The sequence below is a fragment of the Scomber japonicus genome, chromosome 11 (assembly GCF_027409825.1).
Source record: "Scomber japonicus isolate fScoJap1 chromosome 11, fScoJap1.pri, whole genome shotgun sequence".
NCBI lineage: Eukaryota > Metazoa > Chordata > Actinopteri > Scombriformes > Scombridae > Scomber > Scomber japonicus.
Genome location: NC_070588.1, coordinates 10437890 through 10461011, shown reverse-complemented (window position 1 = coordinate 10461011; position 23122 = coordinate 10437890). Strand labels below are relative to the sequence as shown.

General features: G+C 40.6%; 1 protein-coding gene across 3 annotated transcripts in view; it reads left to right on the top strand.

The window, feature by feature from the left end:
• Positions 1 to 22028, top strand: part of myo1b (myosin IB) — a 61637-nt gene extending 39609 nt beyond the window's left edge. The window contains exons 10-32 of one of the 3 annotated variants that reach the window (XM_053327993.1): positions 2225 to 2372; positions 3248 to 3366; positions 3964 to 4050; positions 4176 to 4241; positions 7058 to 7162; positions 9029 to 9091; positions 9405 to 9605; positions 9881 to 10107; positions 10547 to 10747; positions 11677 to 11770; positions 12769 to 12918; positions 13059 to 13127; positions 13244 to 13330; positions 13734 to 13820; positions 14763 to 14849; positions 15747 to 15833; positions 17276 to 17350; positions 17488 to 17622; positions 17971 to 18077; positions 18182 to 18314; positions 18703 to 18855; positions 19450 to 19580; positions 19673 to 22028. In XM_053327993.1, the coding sequence (XP_053183968.1) occupies positions 2225 to 2372; positions 3248 to 3366; positions 3964 to 4050; positions 4176 to 4241; positions 7058 to 7162; positions 9029 to 9091; positions 9405 to 9605; positions 9881 to 10107; positions 10547 to 10747; positions 11677 to 11770; positions 12769 to 12918; positions 13059 to 13127; positions 13244 to 13330; positions 13734 to 13820; positions 14763 to 14849; positions 15747 to 15833; positions 17276 to 17350; positions 17488 to 17622; positions 17971 to 18077; positions 18182 to 18314; positions 18703 to 18855; positions 19450 to 19580; positions 19673 to 19805 (2745 nt within the window). In that variant the 3' untranslated portion in view covers positions 19806 to 22028. The remainder of the gene's footprint in view (positions 1 to 2224; positions 2373 to 3247; positions 3367 to 3963; positions 4051 to 4175; positions 4242 to 7057; positions 7163 to 9028; positions 9092 to 9404; positions 9606 to 9880; positions 10108 to 10546; positions 10748 to 11676; positions 11771 to 12768; positions 12919 to 13058; positions 13128 to 13243; positions 13331 to 13733; positions 13821 to 14762; positions 14850 to 15746; positions 15834 to 17275; positions 17351 to 17487; positions 17623 to 17970; positions 18078 to 18181; positions 18315 to 18702; positions 18856 to 19449; positions 19581 to 19672) is intronic. The other 2 variants (XM_053327991.1, XM_053327992.1) reach the window with 2 other exon arrangements.
• Positions 22029 to 23122: the final 1094 nt, after the last annotated feature.

Here is a 23122-nt window from a genome sequence, read left to right as displayed (position 1 = left end):
GAAGGTTCACATGACTTTTCTTTTTTCTTTTTTTAAATGATAGGTTCACAGTTTTTCAAAGCTGTCTGAAAACAATAGACAGGTGCACAAATGGACACTGACAGAGGTTTTGCTTTCTGGGTTCGCTCCTCCTGTTCATACTGAACATTAGAAGATCCCCTCTAAAAAGTATGTGAGTGATGGGGAATGAAAAGTCCTTGTTTGGAGCAGCACATTTGTTTTAAAGGTATCTGAAGATAATTTGTAGCTTCAGCTGTCTTCAATCACACTCTTTGTATTTAAAATAAAATCTATTTGTGGCTCGAGTGTTTTCCTGTTAAAGTAGGAACAAAAAGAAGGAATTTGGCACTAAAAAAAGAATGAACAATAACAAACAGAAGTTTCATATTGGCTTCAAACTAACTTTTAAATACATTTTTGCACGGAAGGAGGACTATGGATATCATCCCCCGTCACTTCCATTGAAAGTGTGTAATGAAGGGATCTCTCAATGGCCAGTATAAACAGGTTGAATGATTACAGCAAGGAAATGTGTCAGTGTGCATTTTGGCACCTGACTATTGTTTTAGGACAGATTAAGAACCTATACTTTAATGTTATTAAACTATACCCATAATTTAGACCTAAACACCCTCAAATCACTCAAAGTATCCCACTTGAAACCTGAGAACTTGGTAGAGATGTTCTCTCTTTTATCTAAAACGCGCTGATAATAATTTTCTAAACCACCAAGTGACTCACGCAAATTACACACACACACACACATCGCATGAGCACCGTATCGCTCCACTGGCATTCAGCACTGACTTTCTTTTGTTGCATCACACCGAGTTAATCTAAATGCTGCACAGAGGGTAGAAGTAGAGGTAGAGGTAGAGGTAGAGGCGGTCTGATTACTCCTTATCTCCTGGACATAACAAACTAACTAGACTGTAGATAGTCAGATTGTGAAAACACTCCTCCCACATGTTGCAAAACCCTTTTTGAACTTTGAACCGAATTGAAAGTGAACTAAAACCTGAATTTCTGGTTTGTATTTATTAAACAAGGGAAATTCCATGTGTACCATTTACCGTTATAATATTTCAAAACAATGGATCAACTTTTAACAGCAGAGGGCAGGCAGATTTTTTTTTTTTGGGGGGGGGACCACATAAGAAAATTCACCTGCTTCCTTTTTTTGAATAAAGTTACACACATACACATGCAGGATCTTGTCTACATGTGCAGCACCACTCCTCCTTGTCCTTACCGATGGTGAGATATAGGATGTTGTGTCTATAAGAGACCCCTTCTACTGCACTCAATTGTTATCAGTCATGCTCCAGCATGCTTCACTCAGCTTCTTTTACAGTCTGTGTTACAATCTACTGTTCTCGTTTCCCTACATTTCACCACATCCTGCCTCTCATCCCCTCTCCTGTAGAATGTTTTTTTTTTTTTTTTTTTTTTTTTTTTCCAGTATTCCCCATACAGCTGCATTTCACCAGCGGAAACACACGAGGACATTCCCACTAAACAATCAGTTCCTCCACATGGCCTTCTCTCTTACAGCCAAAGATGGCCGCAATTTCTTCCCCACTCAAACATTTCAAGTTCTTAGACGCGTGTTTCCACAAAAATAAAATTTTGACTAAAGAACCACAGTAAACTAGATTATGGTTGTGGGTTTTTATAACACAATCATGTCAAGCACTTAAATTCATTGTCTGTTTTGTCAGCTCAGCTCAGGGGAGTCGTTACATTTGGCACTTCAGTTCAAAACATTTTAATTATTACTTGTAGTTTTTTATGTATATATTTAGCTCATGTGTTTTTTTGCATTTTCCTTTTGGTCATTCTCTTTTTTGTTAGTATATTGTGTTATGTTAATCAAATATACTGGTGATATCTGGTTCATACATTTAATTGACTGCTGCAGCTTTGTCGTATACCATCATCCTAAGGTGGTGACTTCTTTAATAAGGTGGAAGTTGTGCCTGCAGAAATGTTTATGTACATACTCATTTGTCGCTTTATCATGACAACACCAGTGTCAGTGCTGACAGATTAGAATAATAATGTTTCAGTCATATTCAACTGTTGTGTTTATACAGTCATAGACAGCATCACAGTGCATTTATAGCTTAGTTCCTGTTTGCGGTTTTGTTGTGCTTTGTTTCCCTTTAGCATTCAACACTGTCAGCTTATCAGTGACTCTCTCATTCCGTTTTTGCCCTCCCAGAATGCCATGCAGATCGTGGGCTTCATGGAGGATGAGGTGCAGTCGGTGCTGGAGCTCGTGGCCGCCGTGCTGAAGCTCGGTAACATCGAGTTCAAGCCAGAATCGCGCTGTAACGGCAACGACGAGAGCCGCGTCAAAGACAAAAACGGTGGGTTTGAGGGATGACACACAGATGGCAGAGAGTCCCTTTTTTCACTATTTTCCACTTTAATTAGATTGATTCAACAGCATGTTGAGAGCAACTGAGATGTCTGGTTAATTAAGATTAAAAAAAATAAATCAGACAAGCTTTATTTATAGTTGTATTATTAGTATTTTAATTGCAGTGTTATTATTATGATACTTTGTGATGAATTTGACATATAAACCTTTTGGCCCAGTTGACCTGATGTTGAGCCACTGCCACCTATTGGCTGCTTTTACTCTCCTCTCCTCTCCTCTCCTCTCCTCTCCTCTCCTCTCCTCTCCTCTCCTCTCCTCTCCTCTCCTCTGCAGTCCTGTTCCCCAAATATTTGTGTTTTATGATTTGTGTGACAAGAGCTGTGTTTATCATTCCCACAGCTGTTCTCTTTAGGCAAATATTGCATTTACATATTTCCCTCCAGGACGGTGTAATGATCCCCTGTCATCGTCCTTACTGTCAATTTTGCTGGGAAAATACATCTGTGTTTTTGTTTTTGTCATATGAATCACAGGCCGGCTAGTTGCAGCATGTTCCTCACTAATTCTCCAAAATGACTTTCTTTTACCAACTATGACATCTTTATTTTCAGAGCCATATTTATTTATTCTGTAATTAGCATATAATATGGTTAATCTGTCTGATTAGATCTTGGAATGTTCTATATTTTAATACATTTCATAAAGCTAGAAAAAAGATGAGAATAAAGTGAGATGTTTGATGTTGGTATGTATGTGATTAAAAAGTTTAATTCAAGCAAGGGAGCACATTTCAAAGTTGGTGAACATGTCACAGGTAGAAATTGTTAACTGTCAGTGTTTTTGTTGTGTGACTTTTTGCAGATTTGAAGGAGATGTGTGAGCTGCTTGGGATCGAACAGTCAGTGCTGGAAAGAGCATTCAGCTACCGCACAGTAGAAGCCAGATTGGAGAAAGTGTCCACTACCCTGAACGTGTCCCAGGTCAGAGGGAAAATTACAGCTACAACAAAGCATTTCTGTTCATGCTTATGTTGACATTAGTGCACACACACACACACACACATACATATACATATACATGCAGTGCATAGAAGGGGCATTTTTTTCCCCCTGACTTCCCTCACCGGCTATCGACTCTCATCCATGTCAAGGCTACAAAAACGTCTCCATTATAGATGAGCAGTGTTCCTTCTGGAAATTCAAATGTAGGTCATATTTTAGAGGTTAGTGGGTTCACTCAGACTGTAGGTGCTGTAAACACGGGCCCTCTGTCCAAAAGCAGAGGAGGCAACCGTTCAGAGAATTAACCTCAGAATAACGTTACCACTGGTGGCTGGCCTCTGGTGATGGTGTCCTTTAATCTTCACTGTGTATGTGTTTGTGAAGGCCCCCCCCCTAAAATATTGACTTTCTGGAAATTCAAGCAATAACTAAAGATTTATTCCAGAGCCCTTTTATTTAGGTCTGTAGAAAAGAAAAAAGTACACAATTTTTAGTTAGTGTGAATGAATTTGATGCATTTTCTCTCAGTTGCTTCATTTTCACTTTAATCAGGAATTTTGTGCGTTTACTTTACAGGCCTACTACGCCCGTGATGCTCTTGCCAAAAATCTCTACAGTCGTCTGTTTAGCTGGCTAGTTACAAGGATCAACGAAAGCATAAAAGTAAGTGATTTTAATCAAAGTAATCAATTTTTCTGTTATTTTTCCTTTTTTTCATGCCAGGATAAAGCGGCAGTAAACCACCATCCTACTCTATTTCTAAAACTGCCAATATTTTCTCCCTGCAGGCACAAGGTAAAACTCGCCACAAGGTCATGGGTGTGCTGGACATCTATGGCTTTGAGATATTTGAGGTAAGAAAAAAGACAGATCAAATTCTGATAAAGCCATGAGGCGAGGACAGAATCTGACCACCCAAACATTTTTATCACATTTTAAAAGGAACTTGCTCCATGCTGTTTGCACATGTGCTGACGTACCTGTGAGGAGCTTATCAACAAGAACCGAGTCGATAAAACTGCATTCACATCAGATTAGTTCAGCTTTATGGCTCCCAGGGGTGGAATTATTTTTTTGTGATGAGGTAATTGCAACATTAAAAAATCAACATTTCACAGTACAAAATGGCCTCAACGCCTTACTGACTGAACTTATCAATACACACTTATCACAAACATCATAAACATGTTACGGACACAATGTCATGACATTGCACATTAAACAATAAATCGTGGATACCACATTGATATGAAACAGAACACAAAAACAGTCAAGTGGACCAATGTTTTGATGTATGTTCTATCATGTTTGATCTGAGTATTATGTTGTTGTTATTATTACACAGCAACTGATGCAGCATAAGCCATTTAAGCATTTGCGTTTGGTTTAGCTGCATGTAAATGAGTATGTGCATGCAAATACATGTGTGAGAGTTTGAGTGCACTGAAGTGGAGATGGAATAAATATTTCTTGCCCTGTTGCTCGATGCCTTCAGCCCCCCCCCCCCCCCCCCCACCCAACCACCACCACTCCCATATGTTCATGTCTTTCTCACATCCCTGCTTTGTTCACTCCACTCACTCTCAAGTCCTCCCTCTCCTCTGAATGTTGTATTGTGTCTTGGTCACCAGGATGGAGTAAGTAACACCAGCCTGTTTGCTGTGCCAGTGTGCATGCTGTGATCTAAACACCCCGCGTTCTTAATTTAGCTCCTCATCAAAGACATTTCAGGAGCTCTTGTTGCGCAGCGAAGCCACGAGGCTGAATAGATGCTAAAGACACTTTTGCATCACTTGAATCAGGGCATGCACATAACTAACATTAATGCAGTCTAATACAGCAGCCCTGCAATACATGAACAGGTGAGGTAATATTCAGCTCCGGGTGATTGTGAGAGGTGTTTCTAATAAATATCCATCCAGTTTAAAATAAAGGATGGATTTATTGTAGCTGCTGCATTTGCACTGTATTAGTTTCAGTTATGTGGGTGTTTCTAATAAACAGTTTAGGTTGCTTATTAACTTATTACCCAACTATATTCAGAACAGTACAGAAATCAGTATCTTAATGTATTTCTGACAACTTTATAATGCAAACTATATTCATTATCGGTTTGCATTAATAATAGATATAATATTTAGCATAAGTAAATCCCATTAAAAATAAATCCCATTGAGATTCTTATCAAAAGACAAAAGTATGTATTTGTAAAAGCATTAAGGACCGGTGCTCCGTCTAAGTGTGGAAACTGTATTTAATCAGTTTCTGTTCATGTTCAGTTATAAAAGCTTAATGTTAAGTGTTATGGACGTTCCCCTACCTTGTGATAAGTGAATTTACACTTTATAGATTTAAGATGGTTACTTCCTTTAGCTGATGTAAACTACCGGCCATAAAACAGTACAGTGTCATATTTCAGCCTGGTGTCTGCTGCCACTTGAGTGTACACATGTGTCTACCGGTATATGCTTTTAAGTGTGTGTGTGTGTGTGTGTGTTTGTAAAGGGTGAAGGTGACTCTGGGGTTTCTCAGAAAAGGGGGAAATGACTCACAAAATTAATAACTGATCTCCTTATGGCCGTGTTTCATTTCCTGGTCACTGACAAACCTCAATGTGACCTTCACTTTACAAGCTCTCAGACTAAACATGCTACTCTAACAGCCTTAGCGTCCCTAGCAAATAAATGCTAACCTAACCCTGCACACAATAAGACCATCTGCCAAGAAGCATGACTCACCTGTCAATGGGTCATAATTGACAACAATAATAATTGAGTAATATTGGGAGTAAAAGGTTTTCAATTGGTTAACACTCTGTCAATGTTTAATGAGCTGTATGACAGTTCACAGGAACTTTTTTTCCTGATAAAGCTTTATCATAAAAGTTCATCAGCGTACATCAGCAGGATTTACTACTATCAGTTGTCCGCCATTCAGAATGATGAAATGTGTGTTTAGTAATGGCTGTCAAAGTAATAAGGTAGCATATCATCGAGCAGAGAGACGAGAGCTACAGGTTATAATTTATTCTGACTTGATTAAAGCTGGTATTAAATCAGATTCAGATGTATGTCCTTACTTAACATTTAAAACTTGTACCTACAGCACCAAAAAAAAAAAGATGAGAGTATGTAGGCAGATGTGATTTAAGAATTCACTGCATTCAGACTTTTGTTCTAACAGAATGTAACATAAAAAGCTGTGCCAGTCTAATGCATGGCCAGTTTCAATTATAACTGAGTCCAAAAATATTTCCATGAGAGTTAGATTCACTGAGGATGTACAAAAATGTCTCCTCTGCTCCAGAGTTGGTACAAAATCTGGATTGACTGCTGGACCGCAGATGGTCTCGCAAATGGTCTCACATCTGTAAACACAAATTCTCCTCAGTGGACTGCTGCACACAAACTGATTTCTTTAATAAGTAGCAAATTGGACAAAGAGGTGAAAGAGTTCATGAAAGCTTCAGTCAGCTAAGAGAAATGAGTTGCAGAAAAATGAAATGTACTATAGGGCTTAAAAAAGGAACGTTTAAGATTTAAGACAACCTATGAAGATGAGTTTCATAATTGAAATGGATTGTGAAGTACAGTAGAAATGACCAAGCTTAGAAATTTTACCGATATGGCAAAATTGATGAGTATTTTTCCTCCTGCGTCTGCTCCCACAGGACAACAGCTTTGAGCAGTTCATCATCAACTACTGCAACGAGAAGCTGCAGCAGATCTTCATCGAGCTGACCCTGCGCGAGGAGCAGGAGGAGTATGTTCGAGAGGTACGTTTGTACATTAAGCACAGTAGACGGGGAGTGCACACTTTGATAAATTGCCTATCAAGCCCACCCTGTAACCCCCGGTGTCACTTTTTCACCTGCAACCATGCGTTGACATCGTTCAACATGTCTGCACTCAATTTGTTGTGCTGACAGTTCATCGTTGTAGGCCCCTGGTCATGTCACTCAACTGTTCAACCTCTTGTGCTATTATGGCGAAATGTACATTCTTGCCCTTGACCCAAAGGCATTTCTAATTCATATATGTCTTTTATATCCCGTCTTCGTCGTCCACCACACACAGTTTACCCACTCTCCGTCTCCTTCTACTGATCGTCTGCGACGGAAGTGATCCCTCACTCCAGCAAGAGTAAACACTCCCCGTTGTGGGCCTTTAAGCTCTGTTTGTTTTCAAAGCTCTATGAGTTTGAGTGCTGCAGCGGTGACCCCCACACCCCCTTCCCTACTAACACCACCACCAATGATATCCCGCTTCTGGCCTCCATCCAGTATACTGCATGGGAAAATACCACAGAGGCCTGGAGAAAGGAGGGGAGGTCCACCAATCAGGAATTTGGCTGATCACCCATTAGTTTTAGCCACACCTTCTCTGCACCCTCCCCCCTCAAAATATCCGTCACATTGCTTACATCAGCTGAAGCTATGTTCCCAACCCATTAGGAGCTGTGAATTACATCTCGACAGTGTGGAGATTTTTTTTCTTTTTCAAGGACCAGGGGCCTTTTTTTTCTTTTTTTTTCTTAAGGGCTGTATGGAAAATGTTTTTCTCCCCAGAAAGACTTTATGTTCTGTCCTCACTCAGAGACAGACAATAGCAGAGAGAAAGGACAAAACATCAACCCAGAAAATACAAATACGACTAAGCATAACACTGAAATCATACTCATTTCAAATAATTAGACAAAATATGTGAATATCTCAAATCTGTGCTTTTTGTCTAGACTTGGTATAACATCAATTTCTAACAATGCAAAACTCATTAGGATTCAGTTTAGAGAGAGAAACACATTGGAGATAAATACCAAGCCGCTCTCTAGCCAGTCAGACAGACCTTTTGTTTTCTATTGTCAAAGACAGACTGTGGAACAAACAACAGCTTCTTTTGTACATTTGCCAGACAGACTTGCTAAAAGTCACTTTGGTGGTTCATTTGGCACATGCTGTAGATGTTTTGATAACTGTCTAATTGCGCAAACCCATCACCAGTGGGATGAATGTCCAGCACTGATTCTTCATCATTGTTACTGTGGAATCTAGCTTGTTGTTGCATTGTATATAACTTTTTTCTCTGTGCGAGGCCTCGTTGGCTTTAAGTGACAAATTTCCCAAGCAATAGGAACAGAAATGTCTGTGTTTTGTTTTTTTGTGTTCCTAAGCTATCATGTATTTTTATTTCCTGGATTAGATTACATGCATTTGCAACAAGAAAGGATGTCTCAAACATAATGGAACCAGAGTACACCCATGAAAATGAGCTGTTTAACAACTCTGTCTAGATGAGGGGCATCATTTGTAGCTTCTTCAGTTTCATTCAGCTTCATAAGGTTGGAAGGTAGTCATAGTATATATTTTGCCATCCAGTACTTTTAGTTCTGGCTCATGAAGTGTTCAGAGCTCTGTGGAGCACTGCTGTATAGTCTATAGAACTAATTGTGAGATCAACTTTAATTAGGTAACTGTCTGACTGTTAGATGTGTGACCAGGTGCTCAGTGTTGTGTTGAAACACAGGCAACTTCAAGATTGTTATCACACACCCACCTCTGTGTGGGAGTAGCTAACATGGGAAATATGTCTTTTTAGCTCCCAAAAACCCATTTTATCTTTGACCTTAATTTCTTTTGTTACAGGGCATTGAATGGCACAACATTGAATATTTCAACAATGCTGTTATCTGCGACCTCATTGAGAATGTAAGTCAGTGTCCCATTCCAGAGAAACCGCACAAACCAACTCAGTATGAATGCACATGTTATGTCTGACAATGTGAATTGAAAGTAGTCATCAAGAGAAGCATGATTATTTTAGTATTTTGACCCAGATAAAAATGTAAAAAAAAAAATTTATAATAATTACATTTGTTGCACGTTTCATAAAAGTGTCTCTCAGTGGTCAAAAGCCTTTTTTTTTTTAAGTGATGATGCTACATTTTTAAATTCAGTATTGAACAGTTTATTTCTGTGAATTTAAACCACCTTTCATGTCTGCACATCTTGCTCTGCCCAGAATCAAAATGGCATCTTGGCCATGTTAGACGAGGAGTGCCTGCGGCCTGGAACAGTCACTGATGAGACCTTTCTGGACAAGCTGAACACCATCTGTGCTGATCACCAGCACTTTGAGAGCCGCCTCAGCAAGAATTCAAAGTTCCTCACTGACCACAGCCTGCCACATAATTGCTTCCGCATCCAGCACTACGCTGGCAAGGTACCGGACCAGATTCTACATTAAATGATTAACAACTAAACAGCATTTCATCTGATGATTCTTAAAGTATGCACAGTTGTAATGTGAATGCAAAAGAGATTAGAGTCATACTATGATTGTAATATTCATGATGCAGAAATGGGCATCAGCAAACTGAAGCATCACAAAACGAGTATAATACTTGGTGTGCACACAGTATGCATAATTTAAACTGAATGAATGAATAAAAAGACAATTCATTTTAGTAATTTAGTGTTTTTCGTCTGTGCATCAAGGTGCTGTACCGCGCCGAGGGCTTTGTAGATAAAAACAACGACCTGTTATACCGGGACCTGTCACAAGCCATGTACAAGGCCACCCACAGCCTCATCAAACAGCTGTTCCCTGAAGGCAACCCAGCCAAAGTGAATCTGAAGAGACCACCAACTGCTGGATTCCAGTTCAAAGCATCAGTGGGGACGCTGATGAGGAACCTGCAGACCAAGAACCCAAACTACATCAGGTAATTTATACCAAGAGAATATCAGTTATCGAGTCAAACTATGATATGATGAGTATGTTGTGTGTATATGTGTCTCTGTGTGTGTGTGAGACAGACATTTTCTGTGATTGTTTAGAAATGTTAGTCCCAAAATTAAAAATTAGCACTTTCATGGAAAATGAAACCCCAATTCTGCCATTTTGATGCATGATTATTTTATATATTTATATGACTCATTATGAGTAAAAACAATGTATAATTCCCCCAGAACAGTCTTTTTCATGCTAGTATTGTTATCGACATCAGCAACCACACTGTGACATAATAAGTCTTTAAAGTGCTTCTGCTTCAAGATTCAAGATAAACTGGAAAAAACAATAGCTGGCCCATATCTGATTGTTAAATACAAGGATGTTATCAGATCATGACAACAGTCTAACCATCTCATGTCATTGCTCAGGTGCATCAAACCCAATGACAAGAAGGCATCCCACATCTTCACCGAGTCTCTGGTCTGCCATCAGTTGCGTTACCTGGGCCTGATGGAGAACGTCCGTGTGAGGAGGGCAGGTTACGCCTTCCGCCAGGCCTATGAGCCCTGCCTGGAGCGCTACAAAATGCTCTGCAAGAAGACCTGGCCCCATTGGAGAGGGCCTGCCAGGTAATGGTTATATTTACTCTGAAGCAGTTAAGTTAGGAGGCAAGCAGAGCGGAGGGGGGGCTTGTCATTGAAAAGTTGCCAAAACAAATCCTACCAAGGTTTTTGGTGAGAAAATTGTGACACTGAAAGCTGAGACACACTCCCAGGTGTTTTTAAACTAAGGCACTGAACTCCCAATAGACCGACTGTGACCAGTGCTAATAGGTTGTAGCTGGAGCGGTCAGCTCCCAGGTGGGATTGTGGGGAGCGTGTGAATGTGAAGCAGGTTGTTACTGGAAAACAGCTCAGATGACTTTCCCTGGACAAACACAGAGTGTTCAGGTGAATCTAAAACTAATTTCCCCAACAGAATAACTTGTTTATCTTTTAGTTTTAATAATCCATGTTTGCCTTTTACAAATATAACTTCATTATCACATGCACATGTTTAATTATATGCACACAACACATGAAAGTCCTCTTAGCCTCCTCTAAGAAACTAGCAGCAGTTTTTGTCACATCCCACTTATTCATCATTGACAATTCCCCCTGAACCACAGCATGTTGAGACATTTCATCCTTATCTGTCTCCTCCGTTCCATATCAGCCAGACTTTCAGGTTTCATCCACAGTGCTGGTAAAAGCACTGATTACTATCTTGTGCTGTTCAGTCATCCGTCACTGCTTTGTGTGGTTTCCTTATGCCCTCCTCCCACATTTCTCTCCATAGTTTGCTTTCTTCTTTAATCATTCTTAGTGCATTTGCTAAACTCTTTGTAATCCATGCTGTCCTAATCTGTTCTCTCCTTCATTTTGCGCCCAGTTGGTTTCCAAATTCTTATCACTGCTTCTATACAGTTGTGCTTGTGTGTTTTTTAATGACCACCTTGAACCTTGAAATGTTTAAGATGTTTTTAGATGACCTTTTTGATTCCTCTGGCTTCCCACAGAGAAGGAGTAGAGGTACTGATGACCGACCTCCAGGTCTCAGGTGAAGAGTTCTCCTATGGTCGCTCCAAGATCTTCATCAGGAACCCAAGAACGGTAGAAAACTCACATTAAAACACAAATAAAGTTTGTATCCTTAATGTTATGTTCCCCAGTTGTGCATCTGTGTGTATTCTGGTAGATCAAGCTGTGATTAAATGTTTAAAGGTTGAATCCAGTGTTCTCAACGGCCCCGTTTTCTCACAGTAAGATGTTTGTGAAGCAGGGTGGGCTGTACATCGAGCCCCCAGTTCAGCAATTAGCATGCAACCACCACTCTGAAAACACATGGTTTCACTTATCCATCCCATCTAACATGGGAAATGAGCGTCTTTACTCAGCGCTTGTAGGCTCCTCAACTGTTCAAGCCTGCAGCATTTGTGTGGACCTTCTCCCCACCCTGCAGAAGACCAAACAAAGCTTGGAATAACATGATCTCATAGTGGGAGAATTTTTTTTCCCCCCTCTAATTGCTTTCTCTGTCTGATCAACTTATCTGCCTTTAATATATCTGCCAGCTGCAAAAGCATTAAATAGACTAGATTTGAAGCCATATTCTCAGACCATATTTCTTTTGGCTGTTAATTCAATGTAGCCACACCTCTTGTTTAATTATTATCAAGTTTTTTGTCAGAAAACAAAGCACAATGAGACCTAGCTTAAACGAATGTGGCATCTTATGTTTGATTAGACACAACTGTGTAAATTCAGGGTAATGTGTAAACAAGCAGCAATATGAAGCGACCCAAGAATCTGTGCCTGCATATCAACCACTTGCATGAGACAGGATAATAGCAGGATAATAAATGATGAAGATGAGTTCAGGGGTCATTTTTTTTTATTGTCTTACTGTAAGCCCGAGCAGTAAATGGTTAATTTTTCACCCTGCCGAAAGAGAAACTTTGTTCTTTATCACTGAATCAATATTTGCTCTGATAACCCCAACATGGTATTGTAGATGTTAAAAAGACTTTCCCGAAGAGAATTAGGTTTTGATACCTCTCTACACTGTGTGTAAGGGCGTTGTCTTATTTTCTCTGTCCTCTTCTCTGCAGCTCTTCTTCTTGGAGGAGAGGAGGAGGCAGTGCCTACAAGATTTGGCCACGCTCATTCAGAAGATCTACCGTGGCTGGAAGTGCCGCAGCCATTTCTTGCTGCTTAAAAAGAGTCAGATTGTGGTGGCAGCGTGGTACCGCCGATATGCAGTGAGTCTCTTGAGGAGTTAAATAAAAAATTCCACAACCAGCAAGAACCGGAAAGACAAATAATTGATCAAATATTAAGTAAAGCAAGATGCATTAAGTGTCGTTAAATATTTTATCTACTCCCTTTTTTCATCTCGCAGCAACAAAAGAAATACCAGAAGATCAAGAGTGCCACCACTGTGGTGCAGTCCTACACCAGAGGATGGCAGGTGCGCATCTCGCTTTGTATTCTTATTGTTTAAAATATACATGTTTTAAGAAGCTGTGCATAAATCATGACAGAAACATTTAAAAATGTCTGCTTGCTTGTTATTATTTCTTCCAGGCACGCAAACTCCTGAGAGAGCTGAAATATCAGAAGAGATGCGAAGAGGCAGCGACCACCATCGCAGCCTACTGGCACGGCACCCAGGTACTGATGCATTACAGTATAGGATATCACAGAGTGAGAAGCTTACCTCGACAGAGCTTTAGCCCGGCTTTGATACATAGGCTTTTTATTCACGTTGCAAAAAAAAAAAAGAGCGCCCTTGAAGGCTTAACACATTCCTAAATAAATCTTCAACTCATGCAATGCTCCTGCTAATGGCCCAACTTTAATATAAAAACTATGTTCCTTTCTAAAAATCTATGCTTGGTGTTTATATCTGCTGTATCCCTTTTTTAAATTCTGCCTCTTTTGGTGATCACACAACTGCCACTTCTCTCTTTATTTATTTTTTTTTACCCCTCCACTCCTTTTTTTCGCTTTCCTTTCTCGATTCTTTTTCTTTCTCACAAACCTGTCTTACCTAACGCCCACCACAACCCACCAGGCTCGGATGGAGCTGAGACGTCTAAAACAAGAAGCGCGGAATAAACACGCTGTGACAGTAATTTGGGCATACTGGCAGGGAACCAAGGTATTTCAACCCAGCTGTAGTGTGTCGCTGTCCCAGCTGTCTTGTCATCCCTGTTCGCCGTATCCCATCCCATTTCACTGAGAGTGCCTAATAGAGTAGCAGCCCCACTGAATTAACCCCAATCCCGGCCCTTCTGTTATCCACTAGCCTGAACATTGTGCCTGATTGTCATTTGTTCTGTTTTCTGTTTTGTAGCCGTTACTGTACATATAGGATTGTCTTGAAAGTTTCCAGACTGACCTGTAGATGTTGTTTAGTTTGTTTTTCAGTCATAGGCATATGCAACCAAAATGATCTTTAAAAGTAGCCACAATATTTTTTATCTCTCAGTAAACTGATATAAATCGCCAACAGAACACAGAGAAGCTCTTAGGAATAAGCATGGATAATGACAGTATGGTGGCTCAAGCGTGTGTGTGTGTAATCACAGCCACTTTGCCTTGTAGTCTGCATGTATTAACATACCATTATTCTATCAGCACTCACATTATCATTTCAGATATCCTTTGTTGTTGTCGATAATAAATAATTTCAAGGTCTCATGTCCTGCTGATAACTCTCAAATCTGTCTAATTAAAGATAGCGTTGAAGATTGTGCTGTGTCCTATGAGAACTTTGCTCTTAGCAAGTTTTTTTTACTTTTTTTTATAGGGCAACAAGCTCTAGATAATGTAATATTAATTCAGCTTGTCCAGCCAATGAATTAATGTCCCCTCAAACACATGACCGTATATATGCAGAAGCAGAAAACATGAGCACCATTCAACTCGCATGCTGTCAAAAAAAAACACCGTGTCCCATCTCTTGACGTCTTTTGTTGTCTTTCGTCAGTGTTTCATCATAACGTTTATTCACACCTACACAATACCTCACCCGGGGACAATTAACTTTTGATTTTCATTGAAATTAACCTCCTCCACAACTGCCACCGCTTTTCATCAGGCTCGGACGGAGCTGCGTCAACTGAAGGAGGAGGCGAGGAATAAACATGCCGTATCGGTCATTTGGGCCGGCTGGCAGGGCACCAAGGTATTTGGGAAGCCTGTTGACTTGACTTGCCGTGACTTGCCGCCTCCATCGATCCCCCTACTCCCTATTCCCTCCCTCATCCCCTCCGAAAAACATATCCATCAATCTGCACACCCCATTCTAAACATTACGTTTATGCTGCAAGGACCCTTTCACATACCGACCGCTGGATTGAGTCTTACTAATAGAACTAAAACAGTTGTTGTTGCAGGTGTGTGCGTGTGTGTGTGTGTGTGTGTGTGTGTGTGCGTGCCAGATGGTATTGTAATCTTGGTAATGTAAGGACTAGTTCATTTAATTGAAGATACAATCACACACACATATCATACGGGTCTCTTCCAGGTTATGTTTTGAGTATGTTTTCAGCTTCTTCATCCAAGGTCCATGCCTCAGCACTGCATGCTGCCTGCTCTCCCAGCACGACCACCTCCTCCTCCTCCTCCTCGTGTAGTTAATGCATGTTTTCTCCTCACCTTGCAGTACTGTTTGTACTGTCGGTACTTTTTTTTAGATGGAACTGTTTGGATCCTTTGAAGTGACCTGTGCTGCCTGAGTTGTGACTTTTGCTCTTCTCCCGTTTCACTCGAAGTTCCACTAAAACGCTCCAAGTCTGTTTCCCTTACAGAGGCTCCCCTGATAAATGCTCATGTGACTCACAGTGTCATATTCGTTGCTGGAGGCTGGAGTAGAAGAGCTGTACTTATACAGTCTCTTGATGGCCATACGGGCCTTGTGTGCATGTGTGTGTGTTTGTTTGTGTGTGTGTGTGTGTGTGTGTGTGTGTGTGGTTGATGTTTGCTCACCTCAGGCAAAAGAATGTCTCCCTCTTCTTTCTCTCACCTTCTCCTGCTTAATTTTCTCCCGCTCCTTGTCTCCTCCCGCCCACCCCCTGAACAGGCTCGCAGGGAGCTGAGGAGGCTGAAGGAAGAAGCCAGGCGTAAGCACGCTGTCGCTGTGATTTGGGCCTACTGGCAGGGACTCAAGGTACCTACCAGCCCCACAGCGAAGCCATCACCAAGTCTACCACCTACTCAACACCCCTGACCCTCCTCATCCTCCACAACCCACAACCATCTATGTACTCATTTCAGGAAGCCAGTCTCTGCCTAGTGCAGCGATCACGCTTAATTCATTATGACATTGTTTCCAACTGTGTGCAGCTTTCAACACAAACATCCCAGAGGCTAAAGACATCGCAAAACAAGTTATTACACGTGTTTATCAGTAGATCTGTTACGTCAACTTTTGTTGAAACCTGCCAGCTAAATATTCCCACCATCAACACAGTGAAAAAAAGTGTCTATAATCAACACTGAACTACACTTTTACAAAGCTTTATAATAGCAGGGACATATTTAGATTTACATTATTTAACTCAGAGTAAAGTCTTCTTTCTACATTATCTCCCCTACTTTTGCTTCTATATGGAAAGCCTAATTCCCTTGCTTTCATTTGTTGTTCTTGTGGGACTCACAGGACTTGTAGTCCTTGAACATTTACCCTGCACCACCCATGTGGCTCAGAGAAATATAATTAGTGCAATAACTATAATCTCCTACATCAAAAGACCATTTTCAGTCTATCCAGGTGGTAGTTTTAGCTTTGTTTGCAGAGGTTTTGAGACTCCTTCCACCTCTCAGTGCTGAAAGCTTTGAAATATTATATAATAAAGTCCTGGATACTCTTAAACAGTTATCATTAGAAAACTCTGACTAGAGGATACAAATGTAATACAGTCAAACAGTTTCTGTAAGTCTAAACATCCTCCTGTAATTCTATAGTTTAGATAAAATGACTTATTTTTAGGAACAGATGCTTTTTCCCCTTTTTTGTTTTTTTAAAGCTACAGTTTTAAACCAACACCCTGACTGACATGGCAGAGGCTGTCTCTCTCTCATCTGTCCTTTTCTTAATGTCTTACTCTGTCCCGTTTATCTGTGCAACTAACCTCATTCAAAGCATCACGTTTTTTTCTATCCAACAGTGTTTGTTTCACCTGTTATTTCTGGTGTATAAAGTATGTGTGTCTGACTCGTTGGTGATTGTGTCTCGTGTCTGCCTGGGCATTTGTTGCAGTGTTAATCTTTTCATCATTTTAATTGACCATCCTGCACTTCACAATGCACAGTGCACCTGTTCACAACTCACTTTGTGCAATTAAAGTCCGCATGAAGGTCATGTGGCATAACCATCATTGAGTTTTCAGTAATTAATTTGGAGCATTGGTTGTAATTGTAATTACTTTCTGCAGCTTGGAGCTAAGTCCGTCTGTTCCAGGTGTTCGATGTTTGTGACTAACCACATGTCTGTTGTTCTAGTGTGCTGTTTGTGCATATCAGTGTATTCCTTTTCTTTCCCGCTTCACATCAAAATGACAGATGACGATAAGAGTTTGACAGTTTATTTTCACTCATTTGCTCTAACAGGTTCGCAGAGAATACAGAAAATTCTTCAGAGCGAATGCAGGCAGAAAGATCTATGACTTCACCATCCAGAGGATTGTAAGTGGAACTTGAATATTTGCTTGAAAGGTTAACTGAATAGTGTAAATACTGAAAACAGTGACAGATGTGTGAAGAAATTATGTTTTTGTTGTTGTTGTTTTATCAAGATTCTTTCCTTGTGTCCGTTTTTTTAGATGCAAAAATATTTCCTGGGCCTGAAGAGCAGCTTGCCCTCCATGTCACCCATCGACAAGAACTGGCCTTCCAGGCCTTACCTCTTCCTGGATGGAGTCCACAAAGAGCTCCGGAGAATCTTCCATCTCTGGAGGGTCGGTCACAAATAACCTGTCATTTCCTGATTCATACAGTCAAAGTGAATATTGTCTTTACCTGGTAGACGGATGTGTAGTAAAATGATTTCACTCATAGATTTTTCATATCATTAAACTCAGGATATGAAACAACAACATGCAGTAGTTGTACCAGAATCTCACAAAAGTAGATAAATCATGAATGTCTACCAGCAGTGATTCCATCAATAATTGATCAAATACATACACACAATTTGATGAGCTATGCATCACAAGATCCATGGAATACAACAGAAATGACCAGACATGCATGCAAATCATATTAACAAGTATCCCTGTATGTGAACTTTTCATTTGTGTTTTCAGTGCAAGAAATACAGGGGCTCTTTCACAGCAGAGAGGAAGGCAGTGTATGAAGAGAAGCTGGAGGCGAGCGAGATCTTCAAGGATAAAAAGGCTCTCTACCCAAGCAGGTACCCGGAAATTCACCGGAGCCGAGTGATGTTTATTTCGCGTATAGGTTTGTTAGCGTAATATGTGCGGGGGAAATGACTCACTTCTCTGTGTTTTATCTCAGCGTGAGCCAGCCCTTCAAAGGAGACTACCTTGAGATCAGCAAGAACCCCAAGTACCAGAAACTCAACAGCGCTGTGGAGGAAAAGGTTCTGCTTGCTGACGTGGTCAACAAGATTAACAGGGCCAACGGCAAGGTAAGAAAGATCGCCGACACCGTAGTATTCACTTTCCATGCAGTGAACTGTCAGAAAATATGTGCTGTGATTACATTGTGACCTGCTGTTAAGAGTCTCGCTGCAGTTTTTCCGGCACAAACCTTGTTCAGCAGAAAACTATTAAGTTGTTTTGATGTGTATTTCACCCAGGTGTACAACAATCTGATATTCTTTTGACATCCTAACAGCTTGACATTATTTTTGCCTCAGCAGATAGCAGACATTTTGGGATAGGTCTATTACTTTTTTATACTTACCCCTGCCCTAGAAAAAAACCCCACTTTCAGCCTCTACATCTGCCTTGGCCCTGATGTTAAGGTGAGGCAATTTAACAGACTGGATAAACAGCATCTGCTCTCGTTTGCAGGGTACAGCTCGGATCTTCCTGCTGACTAAGAACAGCGTCGTCCTCGCCGACCAGAAGACAGGCCAGGTGAAAGCCAGCGTCCCTCTGCCGGACCTCACTAGCGTGTCTGTCAGCACACAGAGCGATGGCTTCTTTGCTCTCAAACTGAAAGAGGTGAGGGAGACCTGTTGTGATTTATAGTCGTAATGGAGTGTTGATTCAAATAGACTTAAAGGAATAGTCTGACAATTTGGGTAATACACTTATTCCCTTTTTTGCCTGGAGCTAGATGGGAAGATCTATACCACTCTCTGTGCAAAAATGTGGGGCCAGAGGAAATGATTAGCTGAGCTTAGCGTAAAGACTTAAACAGCTAGTCCGGCTGTGTCCAAAGTTAAATAAACACCCCCCCCCCCCCCAACACCTCTAAAGCTCACTAATTAATACTTATCTGCTTGTGTAATCTGCATTAAGCATAGGAGTGGTATTGCAAGAGTCTATCAATCTTCTCATCTAAAAGTGAATATCCCAAAATATCAAACTATTCCCTTAAAGTCTGCCTTGACACTAATGTTGTTAAATGGTTAGTTGTGCATGTGCCTCAGTAGATTTAAATATCTATACTAAAGTGAAAAGTGACACTAGATAACATTCTGGGCATATATATCTTAACAATGGAAGTCAGTCTGTAGTTTTTTACCTGTTTGTGACATTTGTGACTGCATGCATGCAAAGATTTTGATGCAAGCTTCTTTTATTTCCCTGTAGGGTTCAGCCTCGGCCGTCAAAGGGGACTTCCTACTCAGCAGTGAGCATCTGATTGAGATCATCACCAAACTCCACCACATCGGCTCCACCGCTGCAGACAGGGAGCGGCTCAATGTCGACATCTCAGACGAGTAAGAGACCATCCAGAGTTTCATCCATTTTTCGTCTTGAAAGATATAATAAACCACTTGGATTGTGCTTAATGACGTTTCTTGTGTGACAGGTTTCTGGTGCAGTTCAAGCAGGACAAAGTGTGCGTCAAATTCATCCAGGGAGTCCCCAAGAACGGAAACAACGTGTCCTGCAAGCGCAAGAACAACCGCCTGCTGGAGGTGTCGGTGCCCGCAACAGCATAGTGCTTCCCCCCCTCAACAATTCTCCAGTGCTGTTCTTGAGTGCTCAGACTGAATAAACACCGAACCACCACCCACTCCGAAAACTCTGGTCTCAAGAACCATTACCCCAGTGCCCACAATGGGCCCAAAAATGACAGTGCAGTTATTTGAGCTTATTGTTTTTTGTTGAGGTTTTTTTTGTTTGTTTTTCTTCAGTCTCTTCTTATCAGAGTTGCCATGGCACCACTATAGCTGTAATCACGTGCCACCTTTTTTTTGGCAAAGAAAGCCCTTATCTGGGTTGCATATGCCACAGAAATTTGGTGAAATCTTTTACTGGTGTTTTGTAAAACTGGGGTAAAGAGTTGAAGATGGATGGAGAAAAAAAAAGGATCTCTGGGGCACAAGAGATTTCTGTATACCAATGGTGATGTTGATAATGATTGTTCTGCCTGTATGTTGATTTAGTCTTTGGAGATAATGTTATTGTAAGAACCTTGTGACAAGCTCCAGACTCAACTGGCCTCGACTCATCCATTTTTAAGGAGCTCTGTCTTAAAATGCGAGATGGACGGGGAACTTTTTGGTCTTGGCTTGTCAGAATCAGAATTAGTGTCTCTGAAGAGCTTAATATACTGCACTTGTTTTCACCTCGGTGTAACCAAAAGATGATGACCTGAAAATGAATCTGATTGTATGTTGTATTATTTTCTATATTTTTTTTTTCTGACAAAAAAAGAACGCACAGCGGGCAGTTGAGAAGTCAAATGTAATTTGCTAGATTATTGTAAAACCACTTTTTTTGTATCCGCAATTCCTATGTGCCAATTGAACAGGTCCCATGACTTGTCACGTGTCGGTGTACAAATACGGACATAGATAATCCATATAGGTGATGGACCCTGTTCAGTTACTGTTATTGACAATATGTTTGCCAACAAAACTCTTTGAAAAGGGGTGGGGGGGGCATATCAACCTGTAGTGGCAGATTCTTGTCAACCTTGACAGCACTGCATGTGATCAATTTCCATTTTCCCCATTAGCACAGCTCAGTACAGTTTGTAGACCATTTCCAAGCTTTATTTAATCTACGAAGAGTTATCGTAATCACAATCCGAGACGGTAATACGTTGAATGTCATGTATGAATCAAAGAAGGTCCTCTTTCATTGTGTGGGACTTGATTAAGGATACTGACAAAGGCAGTGCAGACATTCCAGTGGAAGTATAACCGACCACAATACGCAAAGGTACCCAAACCTTCTGTAATGTCCTCACCCCATTTTAAAGCTTTTAGTTTCTCTGGTGCAAAGTGAAACCCTTGACATTGATATTTCTTTTGCGTGCAATAAATAATGTTTTTTTTTTTCTCCTCTTCATTATGCTATTCCCGGGCTAAATAGTAGTGACATCCAATAGCAGTCGCCCTCACAAGCTGTACATAGGCTTTAGGCTGTAGCCCTGGCATGGACAAAGGGTTTCTTTAGTATCCTAACTTTAAATGCTGTGTTTATGAAAGTAGCTGTTTTTTTTGCCACTGCAGCTTGGGCTATTGTAGTGCTTGACCCACTCTGACCTAATGTTTATTTTTCATGGGGGGGGAAAGACCAAATATTAAGCACATGACCATAGATATTTTTAATGTATCAGAAAAAAATTGAGCAGTTAACAGCTTTTTCCACCTTTGGAGTACACTAAGTATATATTTACACACAAGCCAAATTTGATTATCAAAGAAACAACAGTGAGTTATATTTTCAGGTATGTTGACTATAATCTTTATTTGGTTGTACTGGTAGTTTGTACCGATTTCTAAGTCACCTAGTGATTTTTTTCTGAGGGAATAACACTTGGTCTAGTCGTGTTTTGCAATCCGACGTTTTTTTGTATTTTTCAATGTCACATACGACATAGGGATTTGAGAAATCAGCTGTTTCTGTCCCTTGCACGGGAACGACTGAGTTTTATTGCCAGTTTTGACGTATTTGTTCCTCAGCTCTGCACAGTTCAAATGCAGTTTCGCTAAGGGTGACATCTTCCTCCTCTCTCCTCCCTACTGTGTTTTGTATTTGAACAATGGCTAGAACTGCAAAATGATGTCTGCATTCTTGTGTGCCTAATGTAAACCTGTGCTGAGACAGAACATGGAAATGTTTCAATAGAACTCAATGTAACATTTACAAGTAATCTTTTTTAAATTAAATAAAGATCAGTAATAAATAAATGATGATGTGGGATATTGTGACATTATTTGCGTTGTTATTTTGTTATTATGCTATTTTTATTCCACAAATACTCATGTTACTCATTCACACATTCTAAATTGATGCTGAATTACAGATGTGCAGTGCTAAAGGGCATTTTTCGAGTACAGAGCCTCTTGAACAGTGTTTTTGTGTAACCTACAGTGTACAAGCAACAATCTAAATCAACCACATAATAGTACAAAATATTATTAAATCTCACATTCCTGAGAGGGCCTTGGTTGCTATTTATCAACAGGGGGGTTGGTTGGGAGTCTTATGGGGCTTAGTTGCATTGGGGCTGGGCAGGCAGGCCTTGCAGAGTCAAGCAGCTGGCCAGATGTTTTCCATCACATCTGGGGAGAGCTGTCCTGGGTTAAATTCCGCGGCTTGGGGAGCGCTGCCGGCAACAGGTCTCCAGGGAGCAGCCCTCAGATTGAGCCCAGAGTGGTAAAAATAGCATACCATTTTGGGCTGCCCAGTACCCGGTTCCCACCACTCGGCAGGCTGGGAAAGGAAGGAGGAGTCCCAGCCTCCCCGTGGATATTCAACCCTCAGTGGGAGTGCAAAGGAACTGTACAATGTACAATCCCATCTCCTACGAAGCCAAAGCAGCACACCAGGAAGTCTGGATCCTAAAGTGAGTTCTAGAGAGAAAATAAAGCATATTATAATGGTGTTCCTTCCTCTAAATGATGTGCCACCATTTTAGGTTTGATGGAAACAAGAACTGCCACTTAAAGAACATAGTGTTATAGTGAAGGATCATCATGATATTAACTTGGTTCTAATGAAAGATGAACATGCTTATCATTTCACAGAGGGGAGGGAGGGAGAATCACATTACTTCAGAGATTTGGTGATCTTTGGTGACATCCCATGGATTTAGAAAGACATTACAACAACAAGAACAGCAAAAAGAAAGCAAGGACATACAAGTAAATTGTCGTTTTGATTATTACAAATCTAGAAAGCAATTTTTCTTGCATGAGAGAAATGACATGCTTCTGGCTTTAATACCTAAATGATATATAGATGCATACTTAATACATACAAGATTAGGCATGCAATATATTTTTAATTTTACATATTATAT